Source organism: Dermacentor albipictus, chromosome 1 (genome assembly GCF_038994185.2).
Source record: "Dermacentor albipictus isolate Rhodes 1998 colony chromosome 1, USDA_Dalb.pri_finalv2, whole genome shotgun sequence".
In the NCBI taxonomy this organism is placed as follows: domain Eukaryota; kingdom Metazoa; phylum Arthropoda; class Arachnida; order Ixodida; family Ixodidae; genus Dermacentor; species Dermacentor albipictus.
In genome coordinates this window covers 405,113,366-405,130,014 of record NC_091821.1, presented here as the reverse complement: position 1 = coordinate 405,130,014, position 16,649 = coordinate 405,113,366, and the positions used below count along the sequence as shown (strand labels likewise).

The window sequence follows — 16,649 nt, the reverse complement described above, 5'->3', positions numbered from 1 at the left end:
ACTCCTCCTCCTTTCGAGTACCATTCACGCCCTACCTCCCGCCCCCAGGTGCGAAAGCTAGATAATCGCACTCAGTCCAGCGTCAATTTTCTGCCTTCCTCAAATAGTTAAACACCGAACCAACTTAAGGTTGCCAAGGGTCTACTTTATTTGTACTAGTAGCCATTAGGTGAGCTTCATTAACATAGCAAACTTGAACACAGTAACCCTCTAGTCTCCCAACCTCATAGTTTCCCTGTGCTTCCAATTTTAGCACGTGTACATCAGGTTCAGAAAGTAAAACCAATATTTTCCCTAACTAGAGCTCATCGAAATGAGCCTGTAGAATTAAATGTCGCCGAGTGGCGCTTTTAAACAGTACTTAAACAGCTTCTTAGAGGGCAGCAATGTTTCATAAGCTACTACGCCTTGCACACTTACAGAAAAAGTGGTTACACGTACTTACTACTGTATGAAATCTTTTGCGACCTAGTTTGCTTATTAAGCTCTTCGCTTTCCTTGGTTACAAGTGCAGAGCTTTCTGCCCAATTGTGCTATTGACTTTTACGTATATTTATGCAGACACGTACGATACGAACAACAGAAATGACAAGCAGTAGAACGGCGCTATGAAGATATTGTAAACATTTCTGTTATGTTTCTCTGTTACATCTCTTTTACTACATCCCTACTATTCCTATGGTTATCCTTCTCACCTCTCTCCTATACGACTTCCGGATGGGGTCTTAAGGCCCTCAAATAACGGCGCTGCCCACCATGTTTCCCGTGTCACGATATACTTAGGCACACGAACGTTCACGCTTCTTTTTTTTTTCGCAGCTTGGTAATTATTATACCTTCATTTCTCGCGCCCCAAAAATGGCACTTGAAGGCTCTTTCCCGAGTGTTATCAGTTGCAGAAATAGTTATTTTAATAACATGGAAGGCACACGTCTTCCGGTGATGATAGCGTAGGTTATCGCACCAGGCCCTTGCCGACACCGGCGCGCACAGTACCATGGTCATTCAGGGAATGAGTCTATGTCCAGCACATGGTTGGGCACCGTCATGTCGTTTAGCAGCGACAGTGTCTCGAAGACGTCCAACGGCAGCGTCCCGTTAGTTGCCTCGTGACTTGTCGCGGCATGCGTGGTGTCGATTGCCTCGTTGCTTGTCGAGGCATGCGTGATGTCGATTGCCTCGTTGCTTATCGGGACATGCGTGGTGTCGAAGGCGACGATGGACGTCTCGGAACTCGCGGTGGCAGTCGTTGTCTTTCCCGACTTACCCGTCGCCAGCCAGGTGAACAGCCACAGGAGCAGCAAGAGGAGGAACAGGAGTGAGATGGACGCGCACTGCCTGCGAAGCAGGTATCAAATGTTTTAATGATGGGCTCAAAGTTCCGAAAGTGTGCAGTCAATGAGGAAGAATACGCGCGCACTTGAACAGCAGAGCAAAACACACTCCCGACACAGAGAGGAGAGACCACGAAACACAACGCTGAACTTTAGTGGAAGTAAGCGAAATAATATAGATGCACTGCAGGTTAATAATCACGCATCCATAATCGTAAGAGCGAAAATACATAGATAACGGGAAAAAGGTAGGAATTCGAAGCAGCGTGTACAAAAAATCGCATTCACAGTCCGTGAACGTGACTAACGTTGTGCTGATACAAGTAAACGCTTTTTTTTTCGTATAGCGTAAAAAAAAAAAGAATATCGTGTCAACTCTTTCTTCAATACATCTTTGTGCTCTTTAAGTTGAAGAATGACGGAGCCAATGGATACAACGTGCAACCTTTATGAACGTTCGCTTTTTTTTTCTCGTCCCCATCTATGTGCGCCGCCGCCGACCAGGTACCCTATATAAAGTAGAACTATTTAAAGCGAAGGTTTCTTCGCCTCTTCCTTCGACTTTCCCACTGCTGCTGCTACTGCTGTGGCTGCTACGGCTGCTGCTGTCGGGACGGGGGGGGGGGGGGGTCAAACCATGTGCATAAAGGACAGAAGCGAGTCAGAGGCAAGACGATGCTAGAACCTCGTTTTCACCTCACCTCGTCGAATGTGCACAATGTCCTGTGGAGCTCCCCGGCCGTCGCCAAATTAGCCCGTTGACAGCTGTAATTATCCGTGACTCCCCTCAGAAGCATTGCGGAAATTGCAGCGCTTCCCTTTCTAGTAAGGTGCGAGTCCAGAGAGTACGTGGATAGAACTGTAGGGAGGAGGTAGGAGAAGAGGCAGTTCCCATACAAGGGAGCGGGGTAGGGGGGAGGTGCCGTGAGAAGGCAAGCAAACCCTACTACTATACGACGGCGATTGCGGGGAAATTGGATAAGCTTAAGTTTAAGGTGCGCTGCAGCATGTTGCTGCTATTTCTGAAAAATAAACGACATGCAAATATGTCAAGCGAATAAACTACGCGGGGCGTGCGGATGCAGAGCCGCATTAGTTAAAGCGCACGGCAGGGTCCAGGTGACACTACGGAAGCGGTCGACTGTCAAATGAACACTTCTGCGCCCGCCGCGTTAGCTTTTGGGTTATGGCATTGCTAGAGGCCATGGATTTGAATGTGAGCCGCATTTCGACGGGGCCGAAATAGAAAACGCACGCGCACTTCGATTTTGGGACACGATAAAGAACATCGCGGTGTCAAATTAATCCCGAGTCAGCCACTACGGCATGCTGCATAATCTAATTGTGGTTTTGGCACGTTCAGCCTTATAATCAGATTCAAGTTTAATACGTCTGCCACAATGCGATGTGCCATTGAGGCAATGAATATGCTCAACCCTCTCAGAGGTTATGAAATATGGCGCATCGCGAAATATAGCGCAAGCAAACACGTCTCCCTGTGCGTTCTGTGTACTACGCAGACAAACAGCAGTGGTGCCAGCAAGGTAACGTTTTATATCAACTCATCACTCTCGTGTTAGACTAAAAGTTGAAGAAATGAAGCTTTAGCCTTCAACATCCCCGCTAATTATCGTCACTCAAAGCATCCAGCACGGAATTCCCCGCTTATATCGATTCCCACAGTGCATAGGATATGCATCTTTTTCCACTCTGATGTCATTCCAATACGCTAATGTCACGTTCACGTTACCGCCAGCGCAAGTATCGGGCGGTGACCCGTAGTGTTATTTGAACACCCCGGTCAAACAGCATCCTCGTTTAACGAGGTTACTTTTGTTTGTTTCGAAAGCATATAACACGGCCTCCTTGACAGCTGTCTTTGACTGGCTGACAAGAGGCGAGGAGCACGCAGACGTACAGAGGGTTCTAATGGTCTGAGCTTGCGCAGGAAATGTAGATAACTATATGAGGAGTGTGGTGCCAGCTTCTACGATTGGTCCGCTTCTCCTTGCTTAGCTTGCGGTGGATGGCGGAATATCGGGGGAAGGTTAAAAATGGGCTATATCGGATCTTCAGCGAAGACAAGATGACAGAGCCGAGATGACAAAGACCAGGCGTCGTACAGGCGCCTAAAAGGCTTCACGATGGTATACATCCAACAGAAATTATTATTATGTACAGACAAATCCATTCTGTCAGGCAGCTGGAAGCAGCCAATTCGAGAGCGTTTGGACGCAAGCTTTCTTGTATTTCACCTGCGACGGGGCAGCTTGGAGACATTCCCAAAATTATTCAGTTTTGCTACGCACATTATTGTATCGTTAGTGCGTACACGTCCCTTTTACATGGTTAGTTCATGTGGTTTTGTGACGCCGCGTGACAAATAGGCAAATTCGGCACCGGTCGAAAAATTTGAAAGAATAGGGGAGGAGTTATGACGAAGGAGAGGTGGAACCACGAAAAGATATATTTTTATGTTGTTCGGCCTAATCACGTACAGTATGTGTATACACGTCATTGTAGATAGAATGTTTTCATGGTATTCGTGACGACGCGTGAGAGACAAGCCAAGTGGGGATGGCTCGAATAAATTTTTCACCAATCGTGCAGTGTTAGTGGCACTAATACAACAGAACCAGATTGGAATAGGTATACTGCACAGCACCCCAGGAATCTAAAACGTCACCTGGAGGTCAGTAGCACAACGCCATAGCCACTCAGCCACCACTGCAGGTACGTGATCCAGAACTGGGAGCATGAAGGTGACAAATCTATCCAATAAAAGTTGGAACGTGACTCAACCTCTAGTTGATGTCGATGAATGACAATATCTTCTGAGAGAGTTGGGGTTGAAAATTTGGAGGACGCTTAAGCTTTGCCTTTAAGAGTGGAGCCCGATAGCATTCAAAGATCACTGAGTGTTTCTCATGCTTTCCGACAACTGCAGCTTGTGCAACCTTAAAGTCTACCGGGAAACGTTGGCGGCGAACGCTATGCACGAATGCGAGCTTGGTAGTTCTTCTTTTTTAGTGGTGTGCAAGGAACCGAGGGGGCCGCGCCGCTCTCAGACCTCGAACGGGCAACTGGAAAACGCTATCGTGTTTAAAGGTGTTTGTTTTGGATTTCCCGCAAAACGAAATTATGTTGTCTCGTCCATTGAAATTACAGCCCGACGCTATAATGTCTGTAAGTTTCGTATTAGTCAAAAAATTAAAAATTAAATTATGAGGTTTTACGTTCCAAAACCACTTTCTGATTATGAGGCACGCCGTAGTGGGGGACTCCGGAAATTTCGACCACCTGGGGTTCTTTAACATGCAACTAAATCTAAGCACACGGGTGTTTTCGCATTTCGCCCCCATCGAAATGCGGCCGCCGTGGCCGGGATTCGATCCCGCGACCTCGTGTTCAGCAGCCCAACACCATAGCCAGTTTTGTGTAAGTCGTACTTTATGATTTTTCTTATGCATTTTTGTTTGGGAAATTCAATTAGTTTAGTAACTTCTTCACGCCACACTGAGAGCCCACGTGGTTAGGTTTGATTGATTGGGTATGCGTGGTTCGGAATGATCGTTCTCAAAACGACAGTCGATGACGAACGCGGGATGCCGATGGCAGATTTTCTGCGACACATCGTCATTAATGCCTTCACGTTAAAAAAAAAAACGTGTATAAACCGTACAGTTTATTTCGAGAAGCTTATAGCGTCTCAAACGACGTCCGTGTCATCGACCAGGGACGCAGCGTCTGAACGACAGCGTCTCAAAACGTTAACTCTCATGTAAGAAGAATGCGAGAACACTCCCCTTATCCGTAGTACTAGCGGTACCGCAGGTTGTACAACGGGTACCTATAGCCCAAGTGCAACTGGAACCGCCACTACTACAACTGACACCACTGGTGGCAGCGGTACCACTGGTGGCATCAGTATTACCGGTACTAGATCTATCTTCGGGATCGGCCTATGGAAGAAGTTAGAAACATACCGATAGAAACGTACCGAAGAAAGATATCTATAATATTTCTGAATAAATATATATGAGCAAGAGAAATGACGGGGAATGTGGGAGATGGAAATTCAAGACGATGAGCAAAACGTGAACAAGGTGAATGCAGGAGCCAACGTTTCGACAAGTGGACTTGTCTTCTTCAAGGCGACGTATATATGCGCAAGGTGGTTCATGCTAAACGTATTGAAACTACCAACACCTTTATGAGGAAAAACACACTACTTGCTCGTCGCTCCATTTGGTGCATGTGATGTGAGTGATGATCAGAGGGATGGATAATTTAGGTGAGCGTTTACCTTTACCACCGTTTCAAGCTGTGGTGGAGGGAATTCCAGCGGTCAATGAAGAAAGCTAATATAATGGCCCTATTCGGACATTTTGGCCTCACCAAATTCGCCTCCTTGCGTGCGGTGTAGGCTCAAAGAGTGTTGATATCCCTACTGTTGTCTTATAAAACAGGATATCGAGGACCTGGCAGAATGGGAGAGTGTCCGGAATAACGCGCGAGGTTGCTTGGCCTATTATAAACGATTGGTAGTCTTAGACACTCGTCGCTGTCATCCATATGGTTAGGTCAGTGAATGATGCGACATCTTGTGTCTCCCAAGCGGCAGCCCAGATGACGTTCCATATGTTCGATGAAAACGAAATGCGAAAACGCTCGTTTTCTTGTATTTAGATGCACGTTAATGAACTCAAGGTGATCAAAACTAATCTGCAGTCCCCAACTGTATGGTGTGCCTAAGTATCACCTCGTGGTTTTGGCACGTAAAACCCAAGGATTATTACTAGAAGATTTTTGAGGACGTGCCATATGCAGGGCGTTTCCGCTCACTTTTGCCGAGCCTTGGAAATACGTGTGCGCACTACGAGAATGCAACGGGTTCAGTACTGTTCTATTGCAATAGGTCGTTAAATGGACGGTCAAGAAGAGAAAAACACTGCCAAGCCAACACCATTCTCGCGCGGGACGGCTCTGCGGCAGATGCGCGAGTCGCACGCGGAGTGTTACGAATATTCTTAAGAGATATGGGGCCGTGTTACGTAAAGCTATTGCAATTTGTTTTTATTCCAAATGGACCATTAACCCTCTCTGAAAAGTTAAAATGGCTCGGACTTTGCCCATATGGGCGTTGCGCCTGCCCATATGGGCTGAACACGAGCCATTTTGACCTATCAGGGAGGGCTAAAGGTCCATTTGGAATAAAAACAGATTGGAATAGTTTCACGCTATACCGGCGATGGATTGTGTTCAGTTGAGAAAAAAAATACGAAGGAAAGTCGATGCACCATCAACGCTGCTCAGTCGCCTGGGTAGCGGAGCCTGGGCAACATTGTGATTTCCGCTGCTGGCACGATCGTTGCGCCCATGCGTTATGAGGTCACTTTAGTCAGAGACACCATAAAATGCATTACAAGCTCCAGCCCCAAAAACGCATTGCACCCGACCTTCACCTCTAAAAGGGAGCCGAACTAACTTGCGTCCGCTCGTAGATTAACGACCTTGCTAGACAATGTGAATGATAGGCTTACCGAAAATAACAGGTCATTGTTTCAAGCTAAAATGTCACTTTTATTGAGGACTGATATCAAGATCAGCCATAAAATTGGCTCATACGTTCAGTCTTCATCATAAAACCATGTGGCACATCTGTGCGGAGAAAACAGCCGTTTCTAAGAGCCATCCTTTTCCGCGCCGATTCAAAAAACTAAACGCTCACATCCACTTGGAATTATGGTAGGAATCAAATCTAATTGACTGGTGCATCTATTTAAACCGCGTTTGCGTTGTACAGCCGAACACATAATCGTTTCCTCTTATGTCACCGACTATAGTGTTCCTGCCGAGCTGCGGTGTGTATGTAATACTCTCAGCGGAACGATTAGAAAACGTAACGTTAACGTTATTTCCCATGACGCTGACTAACGACAAGAGTTTCCCGTCGGTCTGATCTCGTGCACAATCGAAACATGACGCATACAACGCCACTGGTGACGCTTTGCATTACGGCAGCGTTGCAAGACCCTTGGTAGCTGCCTGGGCACAGTTCTTCGTGCACAGCAGGAATTGCTTTGCGTGATGCGCCACGCAAAAATGTCGCACCCACCATAGCGAGAACACCGTCAGAGGAATAGAAACGCCACACTAAACCTTGCTGTCACTGTCACTGCTTCACCCTTGGGCCGAAATTTGTTACTTTGATTTGCGGCCAATAAATATAAGCACTTATTTATCTTCGCGTTGCAGCTTAAAAAGTGAACCTTTCAATGGAAAAGTTGCAGAGCCTACTGAGAAACGCTCAAATTACTTCTACGTAGAGAAGGCTGTTCTGGTTTCAATTTTTACGGGCTCCAAAAAAAGCGCGCGAGATATGAAAAAAAAAAAAACATGACTGGCGCTTGTGCGCAACAGCATTTGATCTTCCAAACTTGCTTCCATTGAATGATTGTTGCTGCACGTGAACTGTGTACGTATGCTATGCCACAAACAACATGGACACACACACTGTCATGGGAAGTAAGATAAATGGCCCAAAGAATGACGGTTATTACAGATGTAGGACAATAATACAGGCGGAAAGCTGTAGAAGTTTGCATCAAAAGTTGCATCAAATAGATAAAATAGACTACAGCGAACCATATGCAACTGCTGCTACTGGTGTCATGTTACATCACGCACAACAAGACGCCTCGCTTTGAAGTCGAGTACAAGTTTACCCTTACAAGTTTGTATAAGATTGATGCTACCTTGAGACCTCTTGAAATAAGCAAGTTAATGAAGGTTCCGACAACCTTGTTGACATTTACGATACAAGCGCCACTTACTCATGTAATGTGATAATTCTGCAAATTTATTGTTATAAATGCTACTGTGTTTAGAGAGCATCCTTGTTCGAATTTTTTTTTTTGTCATCACGCCGGCTCGATAACATTTATCTCGAGTCATTGTCAGACTAGTTATCTGCTGTGCAATATATTAGTGCTACCTATATAGTAACGCCGTGCTTTTGCAAGATTTTAGAGTGAAACCAGTACACTGCGACGCGGCAGCTTCATCACCTCTTGACGAAAGATCGGTTTAGCGAGTTACGAACCACACTACCACGCATGGCACTACAGCGATGTTAAATAACGGAGTCTCATCACTAATGCCCGCCATAAAAGCGATGAATGAGATAACCTTTTCTTAGATACAGATGAAAAAAAAATGGTGTTGCAATGACTTATCTTGCCTAGCAGTCGCTCCGCGGGAGGCAAGATTTAAGAAAATACTCCCTCAAGTGGTTTAGCTTTTCGAAGACAGCAGGCTCCATGAGCGATAACTGAAATATCGACGGTTGCTGGATGTCTTCCAGACAGGAACGGAAGCACGCTCACCTGAGCGCCTTGGACTGGTAGATCGAGACGCCAACAAGTGCGGTCCTGAGCACAGTCGCTGTAACGATGGCCCCTGGCTGTCGACCCCGGCGGTCCTCACTGAGTGCCACGGTGTGGTCGGCTGTCTTGTGGTCCGCGTACAGGGCCGACATGTTCATGGTCATCATGGTCGTCATACCCTTTTCCTGTGCATCCGTCTCGGCCGTCAGAAACTCCTCCGGGGACTCTTTGCCGCCATGCTTTGCTTTCATCACTGAAGCGGTCGATGGACCTCTGCAGAGGAGCGGACGGAACGAGGCGAACAGTGCAAACAACAGTGCACACGGCAGACGGCAGAGCGATCCGAAATAGAGCCTGCGATGACCCAGGCTTTGGACTAGCCTGAACACGCTCGCTTCTTCGTCCTTGTCTTCTTTCTTCTCGGTTCATTTCCCATTTGTTGTGCGATCTTTGACGCACGGATTTCGTTTCTTTGTTATAAGAGGGCTTTGAATAGGTTTTCTTTTTCACTTAAATAGGCGCATTCCTCTCTAACAAGTTTAGCCTTAAATATTAATGTTCCCGTCCTGCTTATCTGTAAGGTTTCCATACGTGGGTACAGCCACCAACGAAATCTTTGCCCTACGATGAAACTGTTTATTGGACACTTGCCCTGCCTGCCATCCTAAAAAAAAAGTAAATGTATCCTTATTTCGTTGTTCTTTAGATTTTGGTTCACTCTAGTACGATAAGCCTTTAACTACGAACAATGTGAACAAAAGAAAACCTTGTTCTCACAGTAAGACACTTTTTATCTTCCAAACATTTTTTACTCATTTGGCGTAAATCACCCAATTCTTGGCCTATTTCTCACGGCCCTGCATGTCACACTTGTGCAAAAGTAACACTAACAACAACAAAACGCCCTAATGTGTGTTTTGAAAACCAAACCTCACTGATCTTTACTATGTTTTACTATATATAGTACAGATTGCTGTAACTTTTAAAATTGTGAGACAGCGCCCCGCTACGGGCATTAATAAAGTTAAATTTAGTTAGTTTAGTTAGGAAAAAAGATTTAGTACAGCGCATTGATGATGTATGCAATTATTAATAAACAAGAAAAGAGCCAATGCCGTTGGACAGAAGCATAGTCAAAACGTGCCTGAATTTAAATGTCTTGATGTGAAAAAAGTTAACACTATTTACGGCTTCCGGTCCTTTTAGAACATTCAGCGCTGTTTTGGCTGCTTTCAGTGTTGCTCACCAGGAGGCAGGCTTGTTTGCAATACACTCGCAAGCGTTTGCAAATGGTGACGACCAAGTACGTTGTTCTCAAGTAATTGGAGACTTACCTACGTATGTAATAGTTGGAAAATGCCTTATGGAGGGAGCGTGGGCGCTGCTATCTCGTATGTGGTAATTCGGAGGGTCGCAAGGGAGGCAAGTGATATGGTATATGTTAACTAATCTTTAGCAGATAACGAGCAACGAAAATAACGCGGTCGGAGCCAGTTCTTTCGATGAGCCGGGAGCCACCTCATAATGGGAGACACCGAAGTCAGGTGCACCTGCTTGTGTCGATGACCATACGTCACGTGTACATTTTATAGTATTATCAGAAAAATACGGATGGCGAGGGATCGTAAAATGTACTATTTCTTTTAATTTTATTCCTTACATGTTAGAGTAAGCACGAAATAAAGCTACAAATGGTGTTAAAAGAATACCTTGTGTCATGGGGCACTATAACGCAAAGCTATTTCATCCTGTTTTTAAGGCTAAAGCCTTTCTAGGCTCATGGTGAAGTTTGTGTCAGCAGAACTGACCGCCGGAGTGTCCGCCGAAGCGTGATTACGCCATATGAAGACAGATTAAAGAATGAAAATATGATTGATAGTGACAGTTAGTAAATGATAACATTATAATAGAGATTGGTAGAGGTTAATAATAACTAGTAATGACTAGTAACGACTACCAATGGTTCCGCAATGACCAATGTGTCTAACGATAGCTTGTACTGACCACAATTGATTAGAAATGACTAGAAATGTCTAGTAATCAGTAATAATGATTAAAATGACTGCTAATGACTTGTAATGACTACTTATGACTACGAGATGACCAATATGTCTAGAGACGGCTTGAAATGACCACAATTGATTACAAATGACAAAAACGTTTGCTAGTGAGCAGTAATTACTAATTATGGCTGAAAGTTTTTGTAATGACTAGTAATAACTATGAAATGATGAATATGTCTAACGACGAATTATAACGACTACAATCGATTAGGAATGACTAAAAATGCTTAATAATGACCAGTAATGACTAATAGTGACTGAAATGACTTGTAATCACTACTAATGACTACGAAATGACCAGTATGTCTAACGACAAAATTTAACGACTACAATTGATGAGAAACGACTAAAAATACTTAGTAATGACAAGTATTCATGAATAATGATTGAAACGACTTGTAGTGATTACTGATGGCTATGCTATGACCAACAAGTCTAACGACGGCTTGTAATGAGCACAATTGATCACAAATGACTAAATATGCTTTATAGTAAGCAGTAATGACTTGTAATGACTGAAACGACTTGTAATGACTAGTAATCACTACGAAATGACGAATATGTTTAGCAACAACTTGTTACGACAATAATTCATTAGAGATGACTAAAATGCTGAGTAATGACCAGTAATGACTCGTAATGACTACTAATGACTATGATATGACCAAGATATCAAACGACGGCTAATAATGACCACAATTGATTACAAGTAACTAATATGTTTAGTAGTGAGCAGTAATGACTAAAAGAACGAAGAGAAAGAGAAGGAGCAAACAGAAAGAAGCGAATGATAAGAGAAGGAATAGTAGGCTTTCGCCGTTCACCGCTTCAGAGAAATCTCAAGAGACTAATTTTCCTCCCAATGTGCTGGCGTCCAATTATACGCAAGCGCAGGCACAGGCATCGGGCAGTAATCCGCAGCGTTGCCTGAAAAGTTCAATAAAACGCGCTTTTCGTTTGTAGGTTGTCACGTCTTTTTATTGCTTTCAAAGCGAATAGCATTGCCTACATTCGGCAGTTTTTCTTATCTATTTATCTGACAAGAGGCGAGGAGCACGCTCAAGTGGAGCGAGTTTCGAAAGAGCTGAGACAGCACAGTGAAAGTAGATAACCAGATGAGGAGGGCGGTGCCGGCATCTGCGAATCATCTGCTTCCCCTTTCTTAGCTTGCGTTGTGTAGTCGAAAAGTACGGCGGCGTACCACGGAAGGTTGAGAATGCCGCTAAGACGGAGTCTGAGCAACAAAGAGTTGGCACAGCGACGTCGTATACTGGACGAAAAGTCTCGACGACGTCATGTTGCCACGAAAAATGTTTTATTTCACGCAAATAAATCCATGCTCCCACGCAACTCCAAGTAGCCAGTGCCAGAGTAATCGACGGGCAGCCTTCTTCTATTCCTTTTGGAATGGGCCAATCTCCGGATACGCAGCAAAAAAATTAAGCTTTTTTCGACATATTATAGCGCCTTTAAGGCGTACACGTCACTTTGACAACGTGGATTTTCGCGGTTTTGTAACGTGGCGTGACAGAGAGGCGAAGTGGACGCAGCCCGAAAACATTCGAGCAATAGCAATTGGTCAAATGACGCCTTTTTCTTGCAAACTGCAAGAATATGTGTTGGCATTACTGCATGCTGAGCACCCTGGAATAGTCCGAATGAAGATGTTAGCTCACGGCCTAGTGTGGTGGCCTGGGCTTGACGCAGCCATCGAAACCGTCGTGAAAAGTTGCAAAATCTGCCAAGCAACGCAGAGTAACGCTCCCCGCGCCCCTTTGGAACCCTGGCCATTTCCCGCTTGCTGCTGGCAAAGAGTACACGTTGATTTTTTCGAGTGCGAAGGCGCTTCATTCTTGCTGTGTGTTGACTCTTATTCGAAGTGGATTGATGTATTTCACATGAAGTCGACAACGGCCTTGAACACCACTGAACGGCTTCGTATCCTCTTTGCTGCATACGGGTTGCCGGAACAGCTAGTGTCAAATAATGGCCCCCAGTTTACGGCACGGGAGTTCAATGATTTTCTCGAGTCATGGGGAGTGAGTCACACGTACAGCCCACCTTATCACCCGCAGTCTAATGCAGCAGCTGAGAAGTGTGTGCAAACAGTAAAGAAAACCTTGCGTAAGCAACTACTCCATGATAGCGCTTCCGGCAGCCACAGGACGCTACGAGAACGCCTAGACCATTTTTTGCTTGCCTATTGGACAACTCCATGCGCAGTGACGGGCCGCTCACCAGCCGAACTGTTTCTAAAAAGGCCACCGCGTACAACGCTATCGCTGCTAAAGCCATCATTTCAAGAAACTTGCTAAAGGGACAACAAAAGTCCAAGGCTCAACGCGACCGAGGTCGTTCTCCATGGCGCTTTTTCACGGAAGGGGACCGCGTCTACGTTAAAAGGGTCAGAGGGGAGAAAACAGCGTGGACTGAAGGCCGAATAGTGAAGGTGATTAGCCCTCTCACGTACTTGGTGGACACCATGAGCAAAGTGCATTTCGTTCACGTTGATCATCTGCGTCTGGCCAGTTATTCCCAGCACGCAGATACGTCTACCCCATGCCAGTCATCCCAGCCAGCCATTTCAGAGCACCTGCCGTACGCGGGTCCCCAGACAGTCCCGGCGGGTATGCCCAGGAGCACGACGGGTGTGCACGTGCGGGACCAGCCCATGGAGGGAGACCGTCAGCCAATGGGTCAGCGAGAGCATCTTCAAATAAATCCAGAGGATGAGGCAACTGCTCAGCCCACGACCCCACACAAGCACAGCGCCTATGCCAGACACCCGTCCAGCCCACGTCACCCGAGCCTCCTGCCATACCACGTAGAAGTTCACGACAGCGGTACCAAAGTGTTCGTTACGAGTCGGAGGACTTTTGCAAAGGAACTTAACTTGTGGGGGAAGGAATGTGATAGCGCCGACAGGCGTCGTTCAGTGTATGTTATCAGAACCGGATAAGCAACCGCCGGCGTGTATAAGAAGCACGCGCTCTTCCGAATAAAGCATTCTCTGTTCCGGAGCCCGCTGGTCTTCTTGCTCGTCACGCTTCGCGCCTAGGCACGTCCCCATCCGCACGTAGTACACAACAACGAGCACCCGAATGCGGCTCACTCGTGTGCATGAAAAACACATGTCACCATCAAGTTCCATGCAATCTTGTTTGCTTTCTGTAACGGAAAAATCGCTGAGCATGTTACGAAATGAACACGCATACCCGTAACCTTTCTGCTTACCTATCTTTCCTAACGAAACGCAATTTTGTGTACGAGTTAAACTCCACGAGCTTTCCGTTCGGAAAGTGAACCGAGCAGATCCAACATATACACGGCAGGCTCACATTGCGCAGGCCCACACTGCGGGAAGGCAAGACGCGCACTGTCGCATAGTTCACAACAAAATGAATTACCACCCGAGCAAGTTTGCCGGTCACAATGTCTATTTTATTTAGAGCCACTATCTTATAGCGTCATTTCTCAGGTGCCGCAGGAACCTTGTGAACAAGGCGAGTGCACTCCGCTCAAACAAACACTTCTTGTGTCGCTGTTGCTCAGCTCTGCTCAGCAATTGCTCAGCCTCCAAGCGCGAAGGAGATGTCAGCACTTCACGCGGCGCTGTTTATCGTGGGACAGGATTTGAACATCATGCTGTAAGCATAATGTCTGAATAACACACACACACACACACACACACACACACACACACACACACACACACACACACGCACACACACACGCACACGCACGCACGCACACACGCACGCACACACACACACACACACACACACACACACACACACACACACACACACACACACACAGGCACGCACGCACACGCATGCGTGTGAGTGCGTACCATGCTTGGTATATAAATTACCAAGCATGGTGCCAGGCGCGCACACGCAAACATGAACATATATCACTCGATTACCGCGCATACTCGCTGTCAAAACGCTGGCTTGAGTAAGAGCGGCAGCATCATCGAACGAATAGGTCTCCGTGTCAACGCGAACTAAGCGACAACGACAGAGCGTGCACGAAACTATCAGCCGTCTGCGCATCTAGACTCTGCTCCCATCACTGATCGCTATCAAGAAAGAGCCCGCGCCGCCGCGCTCAGCCGCGTCATACGCAGCTGCCGTCGAAGTAGAAGGGTCCCGCCCCCTTCTACTCACCCTCCAGTGCCTTGAGCGCGATGGAAGACGGTAAGCTTCCTCCTGGCCTTCCACGCTTGCGCTCGCGAGATCGAGCCACCATCCTCGGCGCACCCTCACAAGCTTTCTCACCTTACCCCTACACCATACTGTGCGCGGCCACGATGTTATCATGCTTGGACTTTATACCGGACATCACATCGTCGGCGACGCCAACGAAGGTTATGTGCGTGGAGTGTCCATGTAATTTCTGTCGCAATAGAAACGCGCAGACACAATAAAGCGCAACAACGCGCAGCAGATCTGAACGCAGTCTCTTTCTGCACTCCATCCGCTACCCATTTCCCTGGCGAAGTTCCTTCGATCTTCCTTTTTCCTCTCCCGCATCATTTTCTAACACGCTCACATTTTCCCCTTGCCTGGGCTCCGTGAGCTGCAGCTCGATGAAAAAGTTGGAGAGCGTAGCCGTGGCCGCTGGTATAGCAATAGAAGCGCCGGCGGCCACACGATGGCGGCCATGACAATACCTTTGAATGTGGCGGGGATAAAAGGGGAGCTTAGGCTTAGGGCTGTCGCTATGTTTTGCCTTGTTTTTACAAGCTTGAAATAACGCATACTGGCGGAAGTTTCGCATGAATTCTACTCACTCAGCTTTCGCATGAATTCTACTCAGCTTTGTGTGCGCCAAGCACGAATGGGGAAACAATATAAGGGTTTTTCATGAAGCAAGGTTAACCGACGAGGAAGAAGGAAACTGCAGCAAGTTGCTAATATGAGTTACCAATGTGACTCAGTAGATATGGCGCTTTACTACAGAGCATCAGGCTGTAGGTCCGGCTCTTCGTCGCGGCACCCACGTTCCAAGTGTAGTAGAATGCAAGTATCCCAGTCTACCAAGCATTAAGTGAATAGAAAAAAAAAATTCAGGTCGCGAAATTTAACTTGGAGCCCTCAACTACGGAGTTAATCGAAGCCCGGTGTTGCTTTCAGATGCCAAACATAACCTAAATAATTAATTATCTAATACGCTGAGGAGTGTATCCTTTGCGACTTTGGACTCTCTCATTCGCCACACCCGACGAATACGCCAATCCTTCAAGTTTGTAGTATCTACTGATGGTATCGGTATGTAAGCGAAATTTCGCCCCGCAGAGCTGGTGGTATATAAATGTTGCCATAGAAATATTACCGATGGCAATATGTGTGGTTTTCCGCACTGGAAAGGCAGAGCACGTGGCTGTTTTAAAAGAACACGCCAGGGATCCGAAGTCAGTGCGTGCCTTAATTTATTTTTGCGTTGTTGGTCAGTAAAGTTCGTCTAAAGCAATATGTCAATGTCCTGGCAGAGCACGTTTATCAAGTCAGTAAGGACAATACGTGGGTGACAAATGCTGCTTTGTAATGCAAGTACCTTCGCCACTAAGCTTCGGCAATGCGTCATACAGCAAAAGCATTGCAAACTTAGCTTGCGATTGAAGAAAATATTCCACGAAAAAAGAAAAAGCTGAAGAAAGACACAGTGTCTCACATGCATGATGGGTGGTTGCACGTGTCGCATTGTGGGCCCACAGGATACATTATTGTTCATAAAGATTTTCAATAAATGATATTTTTTGGTGTATTTCTTACAGTGTGTATAATGTAATACAATAATCAATCAATAATAATATAATCATAACATTATATTATACTGTTTCCTTAATAATAAATATG

General features: G+C 46.1%; 1 protein-coding gene across 1 annotated transcript; it reads right to left on the bottom strand.

Annotated features, from left to right (window-relative positions):
* Window positions 1–674: 674 nt before the first annotated feature.
* LOC135903588 (uncharacterized) lies at window positions 675–9,124 on the bottom strand. Its single transcript, XM_065433905.2, has 2 exons — window positions 8,723–9,124; window positions 675–1,338 (listed from the first exon to the last, which is right to left on the bottom strand). The coding sequence occupies exons 1-2, from the start codon at window positions 8,971–8,973 to the stop codon at window positions 1,002–1,004; spliced, it is 588 nt and encodes a 195-aa protein (XP_065289977.1). The 5' UTR covers window positions 8,974–9,124; the 3' UTR covers window positions 675–1,001.
* Between the last annotated feature and the right edge of the window lie 7,525 nt (window positions 9,125–16,649).

Excerpts from the sequence above, each read along its gene's own strand:
- LOC135903588 (XM_065433905.2), bottom strand. The coding sequence starts at position 8,973 with ATGAAAGCAAAGCATGGCGGCAAAGAGTCCCCGGAGGAGTTTCTGACG. Across the intron at positions 1,339-8,722 it reads TACCAGTCCAAGGCGCTCAG|GCAGTGCGCGTCCATCTCAC; the intron begins GTGAGCGTGCTT and ends CCTGCTTCGCAG.